The sequence below is a fragment of the Babesia bigemina genome (assembly GCF_000981445.1).
Source record: "Babesia bigemina genome assembly Bbig001, chromosome : II".
Taxonomy (NCBI): Eukaryota; Apicomplexa; class Aconoidasida; order Piroplasmida; family Babesiidae; genus Babesia; species Babesia bigemina.
In genome coordinates this window covers 704565-721536 of record NC_027217.1, presented here as the reverse complement: position 1 = coordinate 721536, position 16972 = coordinate 704565, and the positions used below count along the sequence as shown (strand labels likewise).

The 16972-nt window shown below is 54.2% G+C and overlaps 8 protein-coding genes across 8 annotated transcripts; 4 read left to right on the top strand and 4 right to left on the bottom strand.

Annotated features, from left to right (window-relative positions):
* Positions 1-312: 312 nt before the first annotated feature.
* BBBOND_0203090 (RNA polymerase III subunit RPC82 helix-turn-helix domain containing protein,putative) lies at positions 313-1908 on the bottom strand (the record flags this gene model as incomplete). Its single annotated transcript, XM_012911884.1, has 5 exons — positions 313-433; positions 470-558; positions 597-674; positions 715-904; positions 941-1908. The coding sequence occupies 5 exons, from the start codon at positions 1906-1908 to the stop codon at positions 313-315; spliced, it is 1446 nt and encodes a 481-aa protein (XP_012767338.1).
* A 589-nt stretch (positions 1909-2497) lies between these two features.
* Positions 2498-4336, bottom strand: BBBOND_0203080 (WD-repeat protein, putative; the record flags this gene model as incomplete). Its single annotated transcript, XM_012911883.1, has 5 exons — positions 2498-2914; positions 2953-3384; positions 3522-3787; positions 3825-4140; positions 4316-4336. The coding sequence occupies 5 exons, from the start codon at positions 4334-4336 to the stop codon at positions 2498-2500; spliced, it is 1452 nt and encodes a 483-aa protein (XP_012767337.1).
* Positions 4337-4445: 109 nt separating this feature from the next.
* On the bottom strand, positions 4446-6477 carry BBBOND_0203070 (hypothetical protein, conserved; the record flags this gene model as incomplete). Its single annotated transcript, XM_012911882.1, has 6 exons — positions 4446-4577; positions 4614-4745; positions 4784-4866; positions 4908-5118; positions 5361-5456; positions 5494-6477. The coding sequence occupies 6 exons, from the start codon at positions 6475-6477 to the stop codon at positions 4446-4448; spliced, it is 1638 nt and encodes a 545-aa protein (XP_012767336.1).
* A 357-nt stretch (positions 6478-6834) lies between these two features.
* BBBOND_0203060 (RPAP1-like domain containing protein,putative) lies at positions 6835-11084 on the top strand (the record flags this gene model as incomplete). Its single annotated transcript, XM_012911881.1, has 2 exons — positions 6835-7310; positions 7349-11084. 2 exons carry the CDS (start codon positions 6835-6837, stop codon positions 11082-11084), a joined length of 4212 nt encoding a protein of 1403 aa, XP_012767335.1.
* Positions 11085-12046: 962 nt separating this feature from the next.
* On the top strand, positions 12047-13330 carry BBBOND_0203050 (receptor for activated C kinase, RACK protein, putative; the record flags this gene model as incomplete). The annotated part of the gene is made up of 4 exons (XM_012911880.1): positions 12047-12164; positions 12402-12548; positions 12586-12857; positions 12899-13330. 4 exons carry the CDS (start codon positions 12047-12049, stop codon positions 13328-13330), a joined length of 969 nt encoding a protein of 322 aa, XP_012767334.1.
* A 109-nt stretch (positions 13331-13439) lies between these two features.
* On the top strand, positions 13440-14597 carry BBBOND_0203040 (protein phosphatase 1, regulatory (inhibitor) subunit 7, putative; the record flags this gene model as incomplete). The annotated part of the gene is made up of 7 exons (XM_012911879.1): positions 13440-13578; positions 13624-13741; positions 13778-13877; positions 13913-14203; positions 14244-14330; positions 14366-14510; positions 14551-14597. 7 exons carry the CDS (start codon positions 13440-13442, stop codon positions 14595-14597), a joined length of 927 nt encoding a protein of 308 aa, XP_012767333.1.
* Positions 14598-14648: 51 nt separating this feature from the next.
* BBBOND_0203030 (hypothetical protein, conserved) lies at positions 14649-15906 on the top strand (the record flags this gene model as incomplete). Its single annotated transcript, XM_012911878.1, has 5 exons — positions 14649-14989; positions 15024-15195; positions 15230-15469; positions 15504-15686; positions 15721-15906. The coding sequence occupies 5 exons, from the start codon at positions 14649-14651 to the stop codon at positions 15904-15906; spliced, it is 1122 nt and encodes a 373-aa protein (XP_012767332.1).
* Positions 15875-16627, bottom strand: BBBOND_0203020 (hypothetical protein, conserved; the record flags this gene model as incomplete). Its single annotated transcript, XM_012911877.1, has 1 exon — positions 15875-16627. One exon carries the CDS (start codon positions 16625-16627, stop codon positions 15875-15877), a length of 753 nt encoding a protein of 250 aa, XP_012767331.1.
* Positions 16628-16972: the final 345 nt, after the last annotated feature.

The following is a 16972-nucleotide window of genomic DNA, read 5'->3' as shown; positions in this document are numbered from 1 at the left end:
ATGTCGTGAGAGCCGAGCTCGGCCGACACCCCTCGGCCGGATGGATTCTGTGGCGTGTGTTAGACGTTCCTATATGTGTTAGGCGATGTTGCAGTGCTGTCATGTCTGTCCGACCCGGCGACTTCTGACATGCCGGCCTACGCGCTAAGTGACGGTCTTCACCGACTGCATAAATGTCTCTAAGCGGCCATATTAGGCGGAAATAGTCATCAACTGCCATTGAAAATGGGATGTGTGTGCGCCCGAACGTAATATACCGGACGGATTGCCCGGCGTGTGTGGGCCATGCGATGCGTGTCGCTGCCTTCCGCACTAAAGGCGCTGCATCAGAACCACAAACTTCAGCACATGGAAGAGGTGGGCCTCCGCGGTGTCGCACGCCTTGAGGTTGCGCGAGTACACCTCCTCGCTCTTCCCGGTCGCCGTGAAGAAGCTGCACTGGGCTCACTGACAGGTGCGCGCATCTTACCTCTTCAAAACGCCCACTCGCTCGCAGCCCAGTCGCTCCAGGAGGTTGGAGGCGAACTTGAACGAGTGCTTCATGAGCTGGAGGTATGTCTGAGGGCATTGAGCTCAACCCTTTGCTGTAAACCCACGCTTTCGACGCTTGACGAAAACGACAGCACGTGCCTGTCGCTGGTGTTTGTCGCAGGCATGGTGGTAACCACGGCGTCCTGACATATTTGGTATCCTTGTATGCGCTAATCCTCCTACCGTTTCGTGGTGTTTCGCGAGACCACGCAGCGTCAGGCCGTACAGGATGCCCCTGGCGGTCTGCATTGACACGAGCGCCCTGGTGCTGACCATGTGCGCGTCGAACGTGGCGTGGCTATTTTTCTCGTTCGTCGACACCAGCAGGCTCCATACCCTTGCAGACTTCAGCCCGCAGAGCTGCCGCACGCACCTGCGCGCCGTTAACGTAGTACGACGGATCACCCACCCGAAAATGGTCTTTCTGCGCAACATGCCCTTAGCCTTGTCCCAGTCGAAGTAGTAGCTGCGCGTCACAGCCTCGTACCGGACGAGGTTGTCGGGGTGCTTGTTCAGCGCGCTGAGCAGACGCATCACCTGCTCTCCGCTTTGGCTCTTGCCGAACTCGTCCTGCAGGACGCGGAGGACATTCGACTCCAGCTGCGTGTACTCCACCACATGCGGCCACTCCTTCCGCGGGTTGTCCAGAAGCACCTTCATGATCGCACGGAGCAGCGGGAGGTCGCCCACCCGCCTGCAGACGAGGTTCACGATCTCTTCCTTCAGCAAACGGTCAACCACGTACTGCGAGTTTACGCGCAACATGGGGCCGTCGGCGCCAGTGAGCTCCGCGCCTTGCATCACGTGATAGATGGCGGAGTTCATTGCCGCCAGCGGGTCGTTTGGGTCCGTGCCTCTCGACGTGACCTCCGCAGTCGTCAAGCGATGGCGGTATGACTCGCAGCTACTCAGGTATCCCGCCTGCATCAAACTGGCCACGGAGGACGCGACATCCTCGGGCCGCAAGGACAGATCGGCGACACACAGCTCGCAGAGTCGCCGTTGCGATATAGTACCACGCTTCGCCGCCAGCGCCAGGATGGCGCAGCAGGCTTCCGTCAGCTCCTTCTTCGCCATGACGCAGCCGAAGGGCAGGAGAGGGAACGCCAGAACGCGCTCGCAGTTCATGGAGTACAGCACAGCCGCAGAGCGGCGACCGCCTGCCTGCGGAGGCTGCAACACGTAGTCTACGAAGCCATGGTGGATTAAGATTATTAAGCTATTGCGAACGCTCTTGAAGTCGAAGTGCGGTTGGCTCAGCAGCCGCTGCAGAGTCACTTGGCCGCGGAGAAGGATCGCGCCTCCGACCTTCGCCACCTGCGCGCCGAAGTAGTGCTGCAGCAGCCTCACCACCAGCTCGTACTCAGTGTTGTACATTACTTCGCGCAGTGCCGATGTAATACAACTGGACTTGGCCTGCCGCAGACCCCGTTGGCCGGAGGAGACTCGCACATTTCAGTGGCACCATAGCTTCACGATGCGGTCTTTGCCGCCTGCACATCATCAATTCCGGGCACATTGTGGCACGTGGAAGATACACGAAGCACCAGGAGTGAATAGACAGCCCTTTTGGCATGTTTTGGCCGCCTTCGCAAAGGCTCTGTTGGACCGCGTGGCCTTCCACGCAGAAGGAAAACACCAAATCACTCAAAGCGTACACATATGGCACAAGAACATGGGCACAGATGTTTGTTGGCGACGAACCGTTTCGGCCGCAATTGCGAGGCAGAAACATGGCACGTTTGGCCAGCACGTTTCGTGGTTTGACCATGCGCTTGTTTGGCGCCGAAAGGGCGTTTGTGGGCACACGATGGCAAACACGGTGGTTGTATAGGTGGTAAAAGGATAGAAGTTACGAGGCAAATTGCACATACACTACTATCACACTGTTATGGCAACGCTACTCAACTCAGACGCATGTAGACAGAGCTTGTGGCGATGCAACGGCACGAAGTTACAACACGAATCACCCACCTGAAGCCACAGTGCGCCCGCAGTTGCTCCAATCGACCGTGTAAACCTCGTCGGCATGGCCTGGAAGGTCGAACTTCAGCTTACCAGTTGCCGCATCCCACAGCTTGAGGGTGGTGTCGGAGCTGCAGCTCACGAGGAGGTTCCCGCAGCAGCTCCACACGACGCGGTACACCCGACCTATGTGCCCCCGCAAAACGCGCAGGAACTTGCCCGTTATCCCGCACCAGATGCGCACGGTTTTGTCGAACGACGCCGACGCGAAGAACCTGCCGTCTGCCGAAAACGACACGTGGTTGATCAGCTGTTGGTGACCGGTGAGACGATGCGCCGGTTTACGCGATTGCGCGTGGGGAAGCCATATAAACATCGTGTTGTCGTCGGAGCCGGATAATAGCCTCTCCTGGCCGGACTGCTCGACGGAATGGCCAACGACAAAGTCGAACCCACCTCGCCGATGAACTTCTTGTAGATCCGCTGCGACTCCTGCACCATCTCCTCTATTCCGGAGAATTGCGTGTGGCCGCGCTGGAAGTTGTCCGCAGAAAATGGGCCGCACTTGATCACGCGGTGGGTGTTGGAAGTCAACGTGTTGACCCAGTGAGCGTGGCCCTTCAGGTCCTTCACGAGGCCGCCGGTGGACGTGTCCCAAACCTTCAGCAAAGTGTCCCTTGACGCGCTGAAGAGCCAGTTGCCCTTCTCCCCTGACCAGATGACCTGCGATACTCCTCGGGTGTGACCACTGAGCGTGCGCATGCACTGCCCTGTGACGACATCCCATATCTTGATGCTGCAGTCCATGCTCCCGCTGGCTAGGAGCGGGTATTCTCGCACAGACAAGTCCAGCAGGTGCAGAGCCTGCCATGCCAGGGTTGTTACGGCCTGCAGCAGCGTTTATCGCCCGCATTTACTAATGCACTCCGCAAACGCAACATGGGCAATGCCGCCTTTTGAGGCAGGTTACCCCCAATGAGGTGCACGGTGCGATTAGTGGCTCGTGCATTATAGTCGCGACGTACCTTGGTGTGCCCCGACAGGGTGCTGTGATGCGATTGGGGGGACGATGGGTCCCACATTAGCACGCGGCCGTCCATACCCGCCGATGCGAGCCTCTTGCAATCGGGCGACCACAACACACCCAGGACCCAGTTGGTATGGCCCTTCAAAGTCTTTATGGGCGTCGCCGTCTGCAGGTCCCAGATTCGCACGGCACTGTCACCGGATCCAGTGGCCAGCATGGTTCCGTCAGGACTGAAGTCCATGCAAAGCACCGACTCGCTGTGACCTGCCAATGGGTCATACTAAAACGCGGCGCCACCAACCTTCCAGAGAAGATGAGCACCGTGTCACAGGCCTGATCTTGTAGATGGATAGCGGCACATACTTGATGTTGAGCACGCCCTCACCGGAACGCTCGCCACCTAACGCCTCCAGCGCCGCCTCCAAAGTAGTTGCGATTTCCTGGCTGTTCTCGAGGATGAACGTGTAGCGGATGCTGTCGTCATCGGCGCCCTCGAGCTCCTCACTAGCTAGCAAAGAACGCAGCAGCTCCTCCAGTCGGTCACGCGAGAGATGCACGGGCACAGTGAGCGTAGATCCCAGCACGCCCTCATTGGCGTCCCGAAACTGAACTATCACCTACAACAGCATCAGATTGGCGGTCTACTGGCAGAATTGGAGGCTATATCGCCGCTGCCATTAACGTGTTCCTCAGCGCGGAGTAGCGGAGGCGCCGCGAAGCTGCCGGCAACTTATCAGCAGGGTCAACGTTGCACAGGGCACCCACGTCGTGTATATATCATACTCAACCCACCTCAGTATCGGTTGGAGCCATTTGGAGTCGGAGAAGACAGAATCCACGTCAAGCCAAAACAACGACTTCAGAATAACACACCAATAATTGACGAAGATGGGTAAAAATGCGATTAGTATACTACATAAATTTAAAGTGGCTGCGTTGCAGCAACGTTCTTGTGGCGGAAGGTTTTCGGCTTCAGCCGGAATGATGCCTTGCCGCAGCTTTGCGTGGAAACTTTCTTCGGCTTCTTGAAGTCGATGCCGCGCGGCAAAGGTTCCTGGCACGTATTCGGAATAAACAAACACAAACACACCAAATCGTCCAGAATCTGGCTGATGTGTTCGGATTCGGCCTTCAATTCTAACGCCGTCTGGGCCTCATCAGCCTCCACACTTTCTAGGTCTCCTTCCGCAAGTTGCAGGGAGGGACGACGTTTTCCAGGGTTCTAGCGAAGTTATTGTGCCTATCTGTTCATAAACATACCGCTGGGTCGTCTAAATGCACGTATTTGCGATTCGGTTTGTATTGCGTGGCGATGGGTTTGGGCGTACGTAGCTGCAGGCCTCCTGCATGAGCAATGGCGACTGCCAAAAGCCAATCATCAAACCTTTGGACGTCACGAACTTCAGGATTGCCTTGTCCAAGTAGGTGGAATCCACGTTGTACTCGCTACAAATGTTGACGACGCGATCGGTGGAAACTAACCGCACGAGGTTGTAAAGATGCACCAGATCGTGACTCTCCGGCCGTTTTTGTGAGCGGGTAGGCGGTCTATGGGCTGCGTCCTCGCACCATTTGGTAAGTGCCAGCAAAAATTCCTAAGCGGCATTTGACAGTTTAAACACAGGATTACTCTAGCACGTGAGGTTTAAAGAAACACGACAAAACACTATGGGCGCTGTATACAACCAAATAAAGCACCTGCGAATATGCATTTTTGTGGAGCCCAAGTAACCGCGTATTGTGCCATTTTGAACGCTGTTGAACCAAACGCAGTGCTAACAATTAGCCAAAACGGAATACACGGCTCACTCATCAAATCTGAACGGGCGGCACTCACCTTTGAAACGCTATCCGTCAGTCGTAGAAAGTTCAAACAGTCGAAGGGATCGGCTAACTGGTCGATACAGGCAGCATCCTTGACTTCCTTTGTTTGCTGCGCAAGATTAGCAGACCTCTGCACGCCCGCTTACACGCACGAACTCCTTTCGTAGAGCTTCATCATAGGGCGCCCACGTTATCTCTTGCGTTCGCAGGCGTTTGGCGGCATCCAAGAGTTCCTGAATGGTTAGCATTTGCAGCTCCTTGCGCTGCCATTCATCGAGGACCATGTAGAAGGCAGTGTCGGCCACCTCCAAGGTACGTGCGCAACTTGCAACTTGGCATAGCTCGTGGTACCTTAACAGGCTTATATTTGTGCATAGTGCTCGGCAGAGTGAAGACAGCAACTGTGGATTGCGGATTTCCCACCGGCTCAAGCACAGGAAAAGTTCGGCGTACTCCGACCCGTACAACTTCTCAGCGTCGCGCATCAAACCGTAAAACACTTCCATGAACAGCTGTTCCGGAAACCTTCCAAAGCGGCCGAATACATCGATTGTCTGAATGTAGTGCCGCGGCTCCATGCGATGGACCTGAGGAGTCAGATTGCGCACCAACTCCTGCACCAGTGCACGGTCGTCCAGCCGTGCGGCGGCAAAACACTCCAAAACTCGGATGGTGTCGAAGAACTTAAATTGTGACGCTATTGACATGGCGCACGACGATGCCTTTGCCCAGAAGTTGGGGTCGCTCACGCGTGCAGTAACCGCGTCTTCCAGCAGTACTCGGAGCTGCCTCGGGGATAGGGAATCCATGCGACCAATATCCGAGAACACAGCCGCGCTTCCCGGTGTCGCATACAGCGTGTTTTCCGCTGTAGAGTCATCTGCGTCGCTGCTCTTAGAGGCAGACGGAGCCTCTCCAGATAAGTGCCTTCGGGTTACAAAGCTGCTACCAGAGTAGTAGCATGAATTAGGCACGGACGCGTGATTGCAAACGCCTGGGGCCGCACTATAGCCAATAAATGCGATGCGGCCTAACGTTCTTTGACTGCAGGTTTTGTTAGCCACTCCAATAGACGAACATAGCCGATCAAGCCGTAACGGCCAACGGGTGAGGAACGCCGATGGGCTCATCTCAAGTGGCGTGATTGAAGCCTCCCTTGATTGCGATCGACGCCTTCATAGACGTGCGGCGCCGTGTTTGGCGATTGATATACCAATGGGCAGCTTGCTGCCCATGTCTATTGCTGCTTCGTAGCCTAGGAGTAACACGGTAGGATTTATGCCGGCATTAAGCATCCAAGCGGCTAGATTGCCAATTGATGATATTCCGGTTCTGAGCGCAAAAAATAATCAACCTACCGGTCGTCTCAGTGATTATCAGCTCGTCAGTGGGCAACGTCGGTAATGTGCATGGTAACGCGGGGGCTCTCCGCTACCCAGATTCCGACACGCGGTTACACATCCAGTAAATTTGGCACCTAGTACACCATGAAAGGCTGGGAGTACGATCCAGAAGTCCGTGGCGCCGATAGCGACAACGACTTCGATATCATCGAGCACTTCTCTGATGATGAGGACGCGAAACCTAGCCAAGCGGCACCGCCAACCAAGCCTTCCACTGCTCAGGCGCGTTCAACATGGTTCCCAAAGGCAACTCATCGGCGGTTGTTGGGTTACAGTTTATCTAGATCGCAATTCACTCAAGCGGAGCCACAGGCGGCGCGTGCTGGGAGCTCCCACGGCGACATAAGGGCCCCTACCGATAAACCTCGGCAAAATGATCACATCCAAGGGCATATCGACGAGATTAATCGTGCATACGGAGCCATGGGTTCGGCCCACGACGCCGCGCTCCCTGATATTGCCAGCATGACGGAGGAGGAAATCAAAGCGGAGCAGCAGTTCCTATACGAGAAGCTTGGGAAAGACATGTGCGACTTCTTGATACAGCGCAGGCTGCGAAAGTGGGTGATTTGCAAACAAATTTCAAAACGTGTTGCAGGATGAGAGAGCGCAATGGGAGTACCGAATCCGCAGGGGGTGAGGGTACCGCATGTTCACCGCCGCACGCCATCTCGCCAGTAGTTTCTGGTGGAAAAGGGTCCACATACGAGCCACCTAAAGCGTTGTCGACGGTGTCTTTCAAAGTGGATGCAGAGGAGCTTCGCAAACTGGAGTGGACTAATCCAGTGGAACCGGATGTAAGTGGAGGACCTATTGACGCTGGCAATGTGCGGCTACACCAACTTCGGTTCGACTTTGAGGGCCACTTATTGAGCGCTTCGGGTCGTAAAGATGGCGAGAGACATCGGCACGAGAGTTCCTTGTACAACCACGGGAAGAATCCCGACCAGCCTGGGTACACCATCCCGGAGTTGCTGGAGCTCATGCAGAGCACATTTAAGCCCCAAGTACAGATTGCTACGCACACGCTCTGCAACATTGTTAGAAATGCACACGTGTCCAGCCCTCCGTATTTTGGATTCCCTCGCGAGCGTTGGTTGAGGTACGTAACGCACGATGCCAACATGGTCGGGAGGATGGGTTACGCAGTGATGGAGCACATGGGAACATATGAAGTGCTAGGAAGCGCGATGAGGTGCCTCGCTATCATGCTATATGGAGATATGGATCCAGAAAGCTTTGGCACTCAACAAGCATCACCAACGGCGGATAGCTCGGTGGTACGCTCCAACACCATTTGGCCCATGCAGGAATTGCTGGCTGGGCTTCACATCAGGGATATGGGCGTTGCCCTTCACCGATGGAATCCATTTGTGGCTACATTCGAGGGTGCGTCCTCAGCGTATGCTATGTATGAGCGAGCAAAGTCTGCGGGGGGCAACCGGGCCACAGCTGGATCGTCCGCTAACAACACCTCAACCAGTGGACCGGAGGACACTGACACAATGAGGTCGCGTCTATCCGAAACAACAGATGAAGCAGAATCGCGCCATGGCGGCGGCAAAGGCGCTGCTGTGAAGTCGGTGCGATTCGCAGACCAAGCGGATGATACGCCGATGGGTGAGGAAACGCGTGACAGCAGAATGATAGGGTTTTACCTTGATGCCTTAAATGGTGAATTCATAAGTCTGGAGATAGAAGACATCAAGCATAGGCTTGCAGTGGCTACGGGTATTGAAGAAACGGATTACTACACACAGAGTAATATGGATGACACCGTTTACCTGATTGTGCGCGGCGTAATCGGTAGGCTTTGCAACGTGGTCTCTCAGCACGAGGTCTCCCTAGCCCTTAAATCACGCTTTATCACGTTCGTTTGCGGCCTGTTAATGCGTCTGGGGGAGCCGTTTGCGCAGGCACTGGTAAAGTGTGAGGCATTTTGCGACCTGCTGGAGTCTTTTACAGCATCGCTGATCGTCGGCACTGAGCAGCACAAAAAACTGTCGGAAGTGATTGGAGAAAGCGGCGCTGATGCCGAATTACGCAATGATCGGATACATCTCACTTCAGCTGTGTTGTGTTGTATGCGGCTGTTATCGGTTTTCGACGACAGGGCTTTCGCGACACTGCTGGACCGCATTGGCGCCATAGCATTGGTGAAGCAGACACTCACGTTCACATACGGCTCGCAGTTATCACAGCTGTTCAACGCCGCTGCGAATACGCCGCCGTCTGTTAAGCCCTTCTCGACGAAACTGGTCATGCCCGCAGTGATGGCTGTAAGATGCCTCACCGTCTGGGCTTTACAAAACGAGTATAACGACACGCTCGACGAGATTGTCCCGGTTATTGAGCTTGAGGTGTCGACGCTGTGCAGGCTTATTCAAATGGACGGTTCAACCTTGAACTCCTTCATCAGCGCCAATGGCGTACTCCTGATGCACATCTTCATACATATGGCAACCCTCCTGGAAGGTGAGGCGGGGAAACACGTCAATTTCATATGGGACGTCGGCCGTGTCCATGATCTGCTGGTTGCGCTCTGTGAAATGGGCGAAGAAAAGAGCAGCATTGATGCACGTCTGCTCATCGCCAGTCTTTTTCAGTTACAAAGCGTATACATGCGCCACTGTAAGCGGAACGGGTCTGGTATGAAGTTAGAAAACGTCACCAGGAGCACTGTGGTTATTAAATCCATTGAAAGGTACGCTACAGCGATTTCGGAGCAATTTTGCCAACAACTAGTGAAAAACGACGTCTTTAACTTGGGATATAGATGGTGGAGCACGCAAATAATGGCAGGCAACGAACAGCCGATTGTAGTCGCACGTGAGGGTAACAAAGATGTTGATTCGTATGTGGTTCCCGTGCATATCGCGAATTGCATGCTGGAAGCGTTGGAGGTTTTGCAAACCGAAGATGAAACACTATACAACAGCGTTCGCGCGAATATAGAGCCGAAGTTCAAGCTCATGATGAATATAATTGTTGAACGAATAGCGTTGATGCACAAAGATCGCACTTCTGGGACCGTTACTTTCCCAGGTGACGAAGGTATAATAGTTCAAAAGCCCATACCGATGTTGGAATCATGGTCAGGCTTTATTTTGCGCGTTGTGCGCGTTATTGGTGGGTACAGTGATCAGACGCGTGGGGGCAGCGCTGAGCACGTATCACCTACAAGCGTGACCAGCGAAAATAACGACGACGCTAACGGTGATAAAGACAAAAGCTCAACTTGGGCGGCAGGCCTCTTCGCGGCACTCACGATATCTGGTTGTTACGAGACAATTGCAGATATTTGGAGCACATTGTCCTCAGTATGCGGTCCGAACAATGATGTGTCAATCGGATTGGGCGAGCAATGCAAGCACGTGGGGGAAAGCAATGCTATCAGTGGTGATGGTGCCGATGTGGTGACGGCATTCAGGGAGTTCAATGAGATGGTGGCCAATGCAAACACGTTGGGTGACTCCAGCATGCCTATTATGACATTTATCGCATTCGTGCCAACGTTTTTCATTAGCGCCATTGCCGGAGGTACCGGTGCAGCGGCGAATGACACGCAAATTCTATTATTAGAAGCTCTCAATAAGCGTGGGCGATTCAGAGAAGAATTCCTAAAATGGGTGCCGCCTTTCGACGTTGCGAATAGCCTGATCAAAGCAGTAGTCAGTGCCGACAAAAACGCAAACTGGAACGTTGATAGGCGTCTGCTCGAGGCCCTGGAAGTGCTAGTTTTCGGCAGGTTGTCGATACTCGACGAGGAGACATCTCTGTCTGGTACACGGGCGGCTAGTGACGTCACGGAGTTGCACGATACCATTGACTCCATTGTAGCCAGGATGGTCAGTATGAACGTTCGCAATCACAATAAACACCTATTGATGGCATCGGAAGGTTCAACCGGGTCGACACCAGCCGCGACCGAGCACGATGAGCTCAGCAGGGCGACAGTAAATGTCATAAACAGATTCAATAGCGGTTCCGGGGACTCACCGTACGTGATGGCTGTCATAATGCTGCTCATTTCCGCATTCTCGAGGCTCGACTCTGCAAAGCGCATATGGGCTGACACCGACCTCATGGTATTGTTGGGCCGTAACTTGGTTGTCGACAGGCATACTTTGGAAATTATCTGCATGCATCCAGATGGCCATTTGTCACTAGGCAACGCCATGGTATACCTCCCAAATTTCAACGGAAGCGAAGAAATTCTGCGCAGCCAGCGGCGGCTGCTTCAAGAGTTTGGTCCCAGTGACCTGGAGTCTAATAATGCAATCATGCTGATAGCGATGGCTTCGCTCCGGAAATACGACCGGTTGCAAAAGTAAGAACCTGTATACAACATTATTGCCTCTCGGCAACATGCCTTTGGTGAACTGTACGAAACCTCAGAGGTCTCAAAAAGCCATTTCTGTCTCACTCATTTGATATTAACCCATAGAAGCGACTTGGTGACACCGTATGGTATATCATTGTATCGTGAGATTAAAAGTTGCCAAGTGCACTCCGATGGAGGCAACGAACCTCGCAGATGCGGAATACACGATTCGTGCAACGCTGTCACATTGTTACGTATAATAGAGTAATGGGGGAGCGATGCCGTCGCAACAGGACATGTGCAAGCGTAAACTACTCATTCAGATACACGCTGAAAGAGTCCTGAGTGCTCGCGGCCCGCGGGAGGCGGACATTTTGATGTGTCAGCCACTCTCAGACTCAAGCAATCACTGCCTAACGTGGAGGTGGCTGCGCCCGTTTCGGCGTCCTACCGTCTACGAAACACATTAAACCGGTGTTAGAATTACAGTCGGAAGCCAGTAAGTCCACTTAGTCGCTACAGCACCGCGTAAAGCGCTTAGAAAAACGGAGTCCTACGGTAGATGTTTAAAAAATTGTGAGGAAGATGTGGAAGGGAAATCGGCCGCCGTCACTGCGGATGACCGTGACGCGGTAGCCTGGGGCGCGGACTCGGGAGCCTATACCCGATCGGCAAATCCGGCACCGAGGGCAATCAAATAATTACCGGACGGGCATATCGGGTAAGTTTATGCATAATAAGCTCTTGAGTTGCTGGGGGATCGCCTGGGATGACTATGAGGCCGTGGTAGTAAGGTGGGCGCGGAGCACCTGTTGGAGATGGACACCTGGTGTTTACACGCTCGCACACCACGCGCCAGTGTTGTGGTTTTCGTGTAATATTCATTTTTACGTGCCGGATATATTACCATGCAGAAGTAAACCACGTGAGATAGCACCTGATCTTTGACCGGCTTGCACCTGTGAGCGGAAGATGAGCAACAACGTTCTTGAATACAAGGGTGTACTCACCGGTGGACACACCGGCTGGGTCACGTCGATCTCCTGTCCCAGCAGGAGCGACGTAAACACCGTTGTGTCCGCTTCTAGAGGTATGTTCCTGTTCTTTCACCACGTGATGAAACGGGACCCAGCTCACTCTAAGGCCTAGCCTGTGCTGTGAAAAATCCCATGTGGTTCACAAAACCATTCTGACAGTGGGCCTCTATGTATGCTATATGCTGGCAGTTGTGGCTGCCGCGATCCGCAGCTGATGAGCTTTGTGAGGTCATCTGACATACTTCGCTGCATATTCAAGTCCGACCTGCATCCTTCTAATTTGCGTGCAGACAAAAAGATCTTGATCTGGGAAGTATACAAGGACGAGGTCGATGGTGAAATCGGTGTAGCGAAGAAGTCGCTTACCGGTCACTCGCAGGCCATCCAGGATGTCACCATGTCCTTTGACGGTCTTTTCGCCCTTTCCGGTTCTTGGGGTGCGTTGCAGTGTTTTGTGGTCTCATAGCTCCGCAGACAACACCCTGAGGCTCTGGGATTTGGTCAAGGCGAAGACCGTGCGTGTCTTCAACGGCCACACCAGCGACGTCTACAGCGTCGACTTCAGCCCTGACAACAGGCAGATCATCTCTGGCAGTCGCGACAAAACCATTAAGCTGTGGAACACCGTGTCTGAGTGCAAACGCACTGTAAGCAGCGCCCACAACGACTGGGTCTCGTGCGTTCGTTTCTCACCCAACCCGCACGAGCACGTCTTCGTCTCTGGCGGTTGGGACAAGATTGTTAAGGTAGGAGACCGCATTGTTGCCATTAAATCACAAACCTGCAGGTGTGGGACCTTGCGACCTGCAACCTGAAATTCAGCCTGACCGGTCACGAGGGCACTGTCGCCTGCACCTCCATTTCCCCCGACGGTTCGCTTTGCGCCTCGGGTGGCAAAGACGGTATCGCTCGTCTTTGGGACATGAAGGAGGGCAACAGCCTGCACCTGTTGGACGCCGGGTCTCCCATCAACGCGCTTTGCTTCTCACCCTGCAACTACTGGCTCTGCGTTGCCACTGACAAGGTGATCAAGATATGGAACTTGGAGAACAAGAACGTGCTCGCCGAAATCGCGAGTGAAAAGCCCAAAAAGTACGGCCTTCCCTGGTGCATATCGCTCTGCTGGAACCCGGACGGCACGACACTTTTCGCCGGTTCCACCGATGGCAACATCTATGTCTACCAGGTGAACAAGAATTACAACTACATAGCCAGCTGAACTTTGATGTAAATATCGTCGGTGCTAGTACGTTAACACTGTTGCGAGGCATATAGGGCTCGCGCGTCGCAGCCGTCAGTACTGAAATGGCTCCCGTTTCACCCTTAAAATGGCAACAGACGCTGGAATTAGGGTCCAGCGAATTGGAATAGACCTAGACGCGCCGGAGGGCAGCGACGAGCTCGAATTCCACTGTGCGCGAATACGGCGCATAGAGAATCTCGCGGACCTGACCGGACTGAAGGCAAGTTACGCACTGTGCGACATCACATGGTTTTAGAAACTCGCTATAGTGTCAAGTTTAGTGGAAAAAATTGAGAATTTGGAAGCCAATCGGGAATTGGAGGTACTCGACCTGTACCAGAACAGCATCGCAGCTATTGAGAATATCGACCACCTTGTGAACCTTCGGTAGGCTCAAAAGTGCTCACAGTGACGCTTTGTCAGCGTTCTGGATTTGTCATTTAACCGTATCGAGAGAATCGCTAATGTTAACAGCCTAACGAACCTGCGTGAGCTATATCTCACCAGTAACCGAATCGCAAAGGTAGGTCCTGAAGTGCCGCCAAAAGCACATTGCAGGTGGAAAATATTGGTAGCTTAGCGGATCTGGAGCTGCTGGAGCTCGGATCGAACTGTATCCGCGAGTACGATGAGATTCGGCTGCTGCCACGGCTAAAAGCGCTGTGGCTAGGGCGCAACAAAATCACGCACATGCGATTACCTCCGTTGCCGAACCTTACCACGTGCAGTTTGCAGAACAACCGCATATGCGAATGGGCGCCAGAAATCGCTAGCAGCTGCCCAGAGCTCCAGGAACTGTACCTCAGCTTTAACCGCCTATCTGAGATACCGCCTCTGGTCAACCGCATGGTAAGTGCTGCTGCTAGACATCTGACCGATCTGCCTGCAGCGGAAACTCACGATTTTGGACCTCGGAAACAATCACATTGCCCGAATCAACATCGAGGAGCCAAACGACTGCGTCGTGGAGCTTTGGGTAGGCCTTTACGACCTAGTTCATAGCACCCGTAGCTGAACGACAACGCCATAGAAGATGAGCGTGACATAGAACCCCTGAAGCTCTTCCGGTGCCTCAAGGTCCTGTACCTTGAGCGCAACCCTATTCAGGCGAAGCTCGGCCCCGGCTACCGCAACAGAATTTTGCACATCCTACCACGTACGTTTCCATATTGAGACTGGGCATTATTGATGTGCAGAACTAATGCAGCTTGACGCTTTGGCGGCGGGAAACCGCGTCACATAACTGCCTGTCTATGGCCACAAACCTCACGCGAAAAACGTTATCACTACCCGAATGTCGTATATTCCCTCGCAAGCCGCGCATAGCGTGGTACAGCGCATTATCGATGATATAAAAAAAAATGCAGTGGAAATCGCCGGGCGACATGCCCGAGCGAAGCTGCGGAGCAGCTACGTAGAGAGGTCGCCGGGCGCCCGCGCCACTGCTGTGACGCCAAGACTGCAACAGACAGCCGCACGCCGGCAGTGCCCAGTGCCCGGACGCTCTACGCACGTCTCAGCAGGGGACTATTTCACTAGGCTGGTCAACAGCTCGCCGAAGCCAAGGGTGCTCAGAAGCGCCGCCCACCCAGTCGCCATACACCTACTCAAACTGGCCCACAGCGCCGCATACAGGTAAAGTTAAACATTTGCGGGCAAAAGTTTGTAGAAAGTATCGTAAGCTAGTTCTGCTCTCCAGCCCCAAGCTCATAAGAGAGTACTGCGAGCGTCACGGAGCATGCAGCAGACTCTACACCACGTCGTTTGACAACCCCTTGCTGATGGAGCCGCAAATACGGGGGAACAAAGTGTTGACGTGCTCCGAGAAGCTGTTGCGCAAGGTGAGATTCAAGCCCCACCTCACAGAATATCCAGATCGCATCTGTCCATTCGTACAATAACGGACTCCTGGCGGAGGTCCCATATCCGCCGCCGTCCCAGCATCTCGGCAATGCAACACTGGTCCTCTGTGTAGGTGCCAGCGCACGCGCAGCTGAGCGAGACACAGCGGCTACGCTGATGCGCACTGCGCACGCACTCCAGTGGCAGGCCGTTTGGTTACTCCAGCATGGGGAGCATGACTTCCTCGACCCACGGGCGATAAGAGCTTCACAGGTGATATAATTGCTAGAGAAAAACTAGTGCGCAGAACTGCCTTGACACAATGCCCTACATCACGGGAGACGCCCGCGAAGCAGTCAATTTCGCGAAAGAAAATGGGCTGCTTATGTGCGTTTGCGCGGACGGAGGAATCGCCATAGGATCCGAAAACGCACAGCAAATTTTGAAGCGGCACCGCGGCATGATGCTACTTGTCGGCAAGCAGCCTAGGGTATGTTGCTTGGAAGGCGCACAAACAGTCTCAGGAACTCATCGAGAGCGCCACAAAGCTCGACGTGATGCTGTCCAACCCAAGGGGCCACGTGGTAGCCTCCGAATGCGCCGCTCCGCGGCAGTACGCGCTGGATGGCTCCACCAAAAGTTGCATTCTCATGTACCTCGTCCGCAAACAACTGCATTTTACCGCGCCGAGGTCCCCGTACCTCGCTTAAACATTATACCACGCGCCTTTGCCAGGTGCTGCTGCACATGTTGCCTACGTTGGCGTACCCTAATTTCCTTACGTCGCGAGCTGTGAGCTAATCGGGCATCAACTTGCATCACGCGGTAAATCACACTCGCGCCATTGCCGCGACCGACGTAATTCTGTAGAGACAAAAAACCAGCGCCGTAATTGATGGGACCGTTGAGGCCAGCGAACAGGCCATTATTTGCGGCCGCAGGGGAGACGTCGGCTGCCGTTCGGGAGGTGGCCTCACCCTCCGCGCCGAAAACGCGACACTTCTTGCCGACGTAGCGCCTAGCACGCGGACGTTTCGAGCGAATGACAACAGGAGTTCCGTCGGACATCTTCAGGCCATGCCACATGTCCGAAGGGTTGTCGCACAGGTTGACACAGGTATCGTGCTGAATGTTTACCATAACGCAGGTGGAGCCAGCGTCGCTATCAACATCGCTCGCGCAACGACACAAATTGCCCCTGGAGCTCACAGAGGGGCCGCGCAACATCTCTGCGCGCTGCTTCACGAACCACAAGTAATTCGGATCGTCAGAGAATATCGATTCGCTGTTCCTCAAGCCGGGCGGGTTCGAGAAAGGCGAACACGTACTTTCCTCTTCGTCCACCAAACACTTTAGGTCAACGTCGCAGAGGCCCACCACCTGCGTGTCAGAGGGGACGACACAGTCCGAGGAGGCCTCGACACACCCCATACGTCCGCGGCTTGCCGCCGGCATCGTGACGAGACGCGGCATGGGCCGCGCTCTGGAAGAACGAACGGTTGCACTCGTGGCTACATCATGCTTACGAACACATAACGTCAACACACGTACCGGAAACGCAAGCAGCGAGGATGTCCAAACGGCCGGCCTTCTGATGGTAGAGTCCGACGCGGCGCCGGCCAACTACTGCGCCGAACACGAAGTAAGACTCATGTGCGCAGGTAGCCCCAGCGGCGTGCAAGTCGAAGAGCCACCAGAGCGTAATGCGCCCACCGACATAGCCGATCAACCACAAATGACCAACTATACGGTGATCGCAGCAGGTCCTGACGCGCT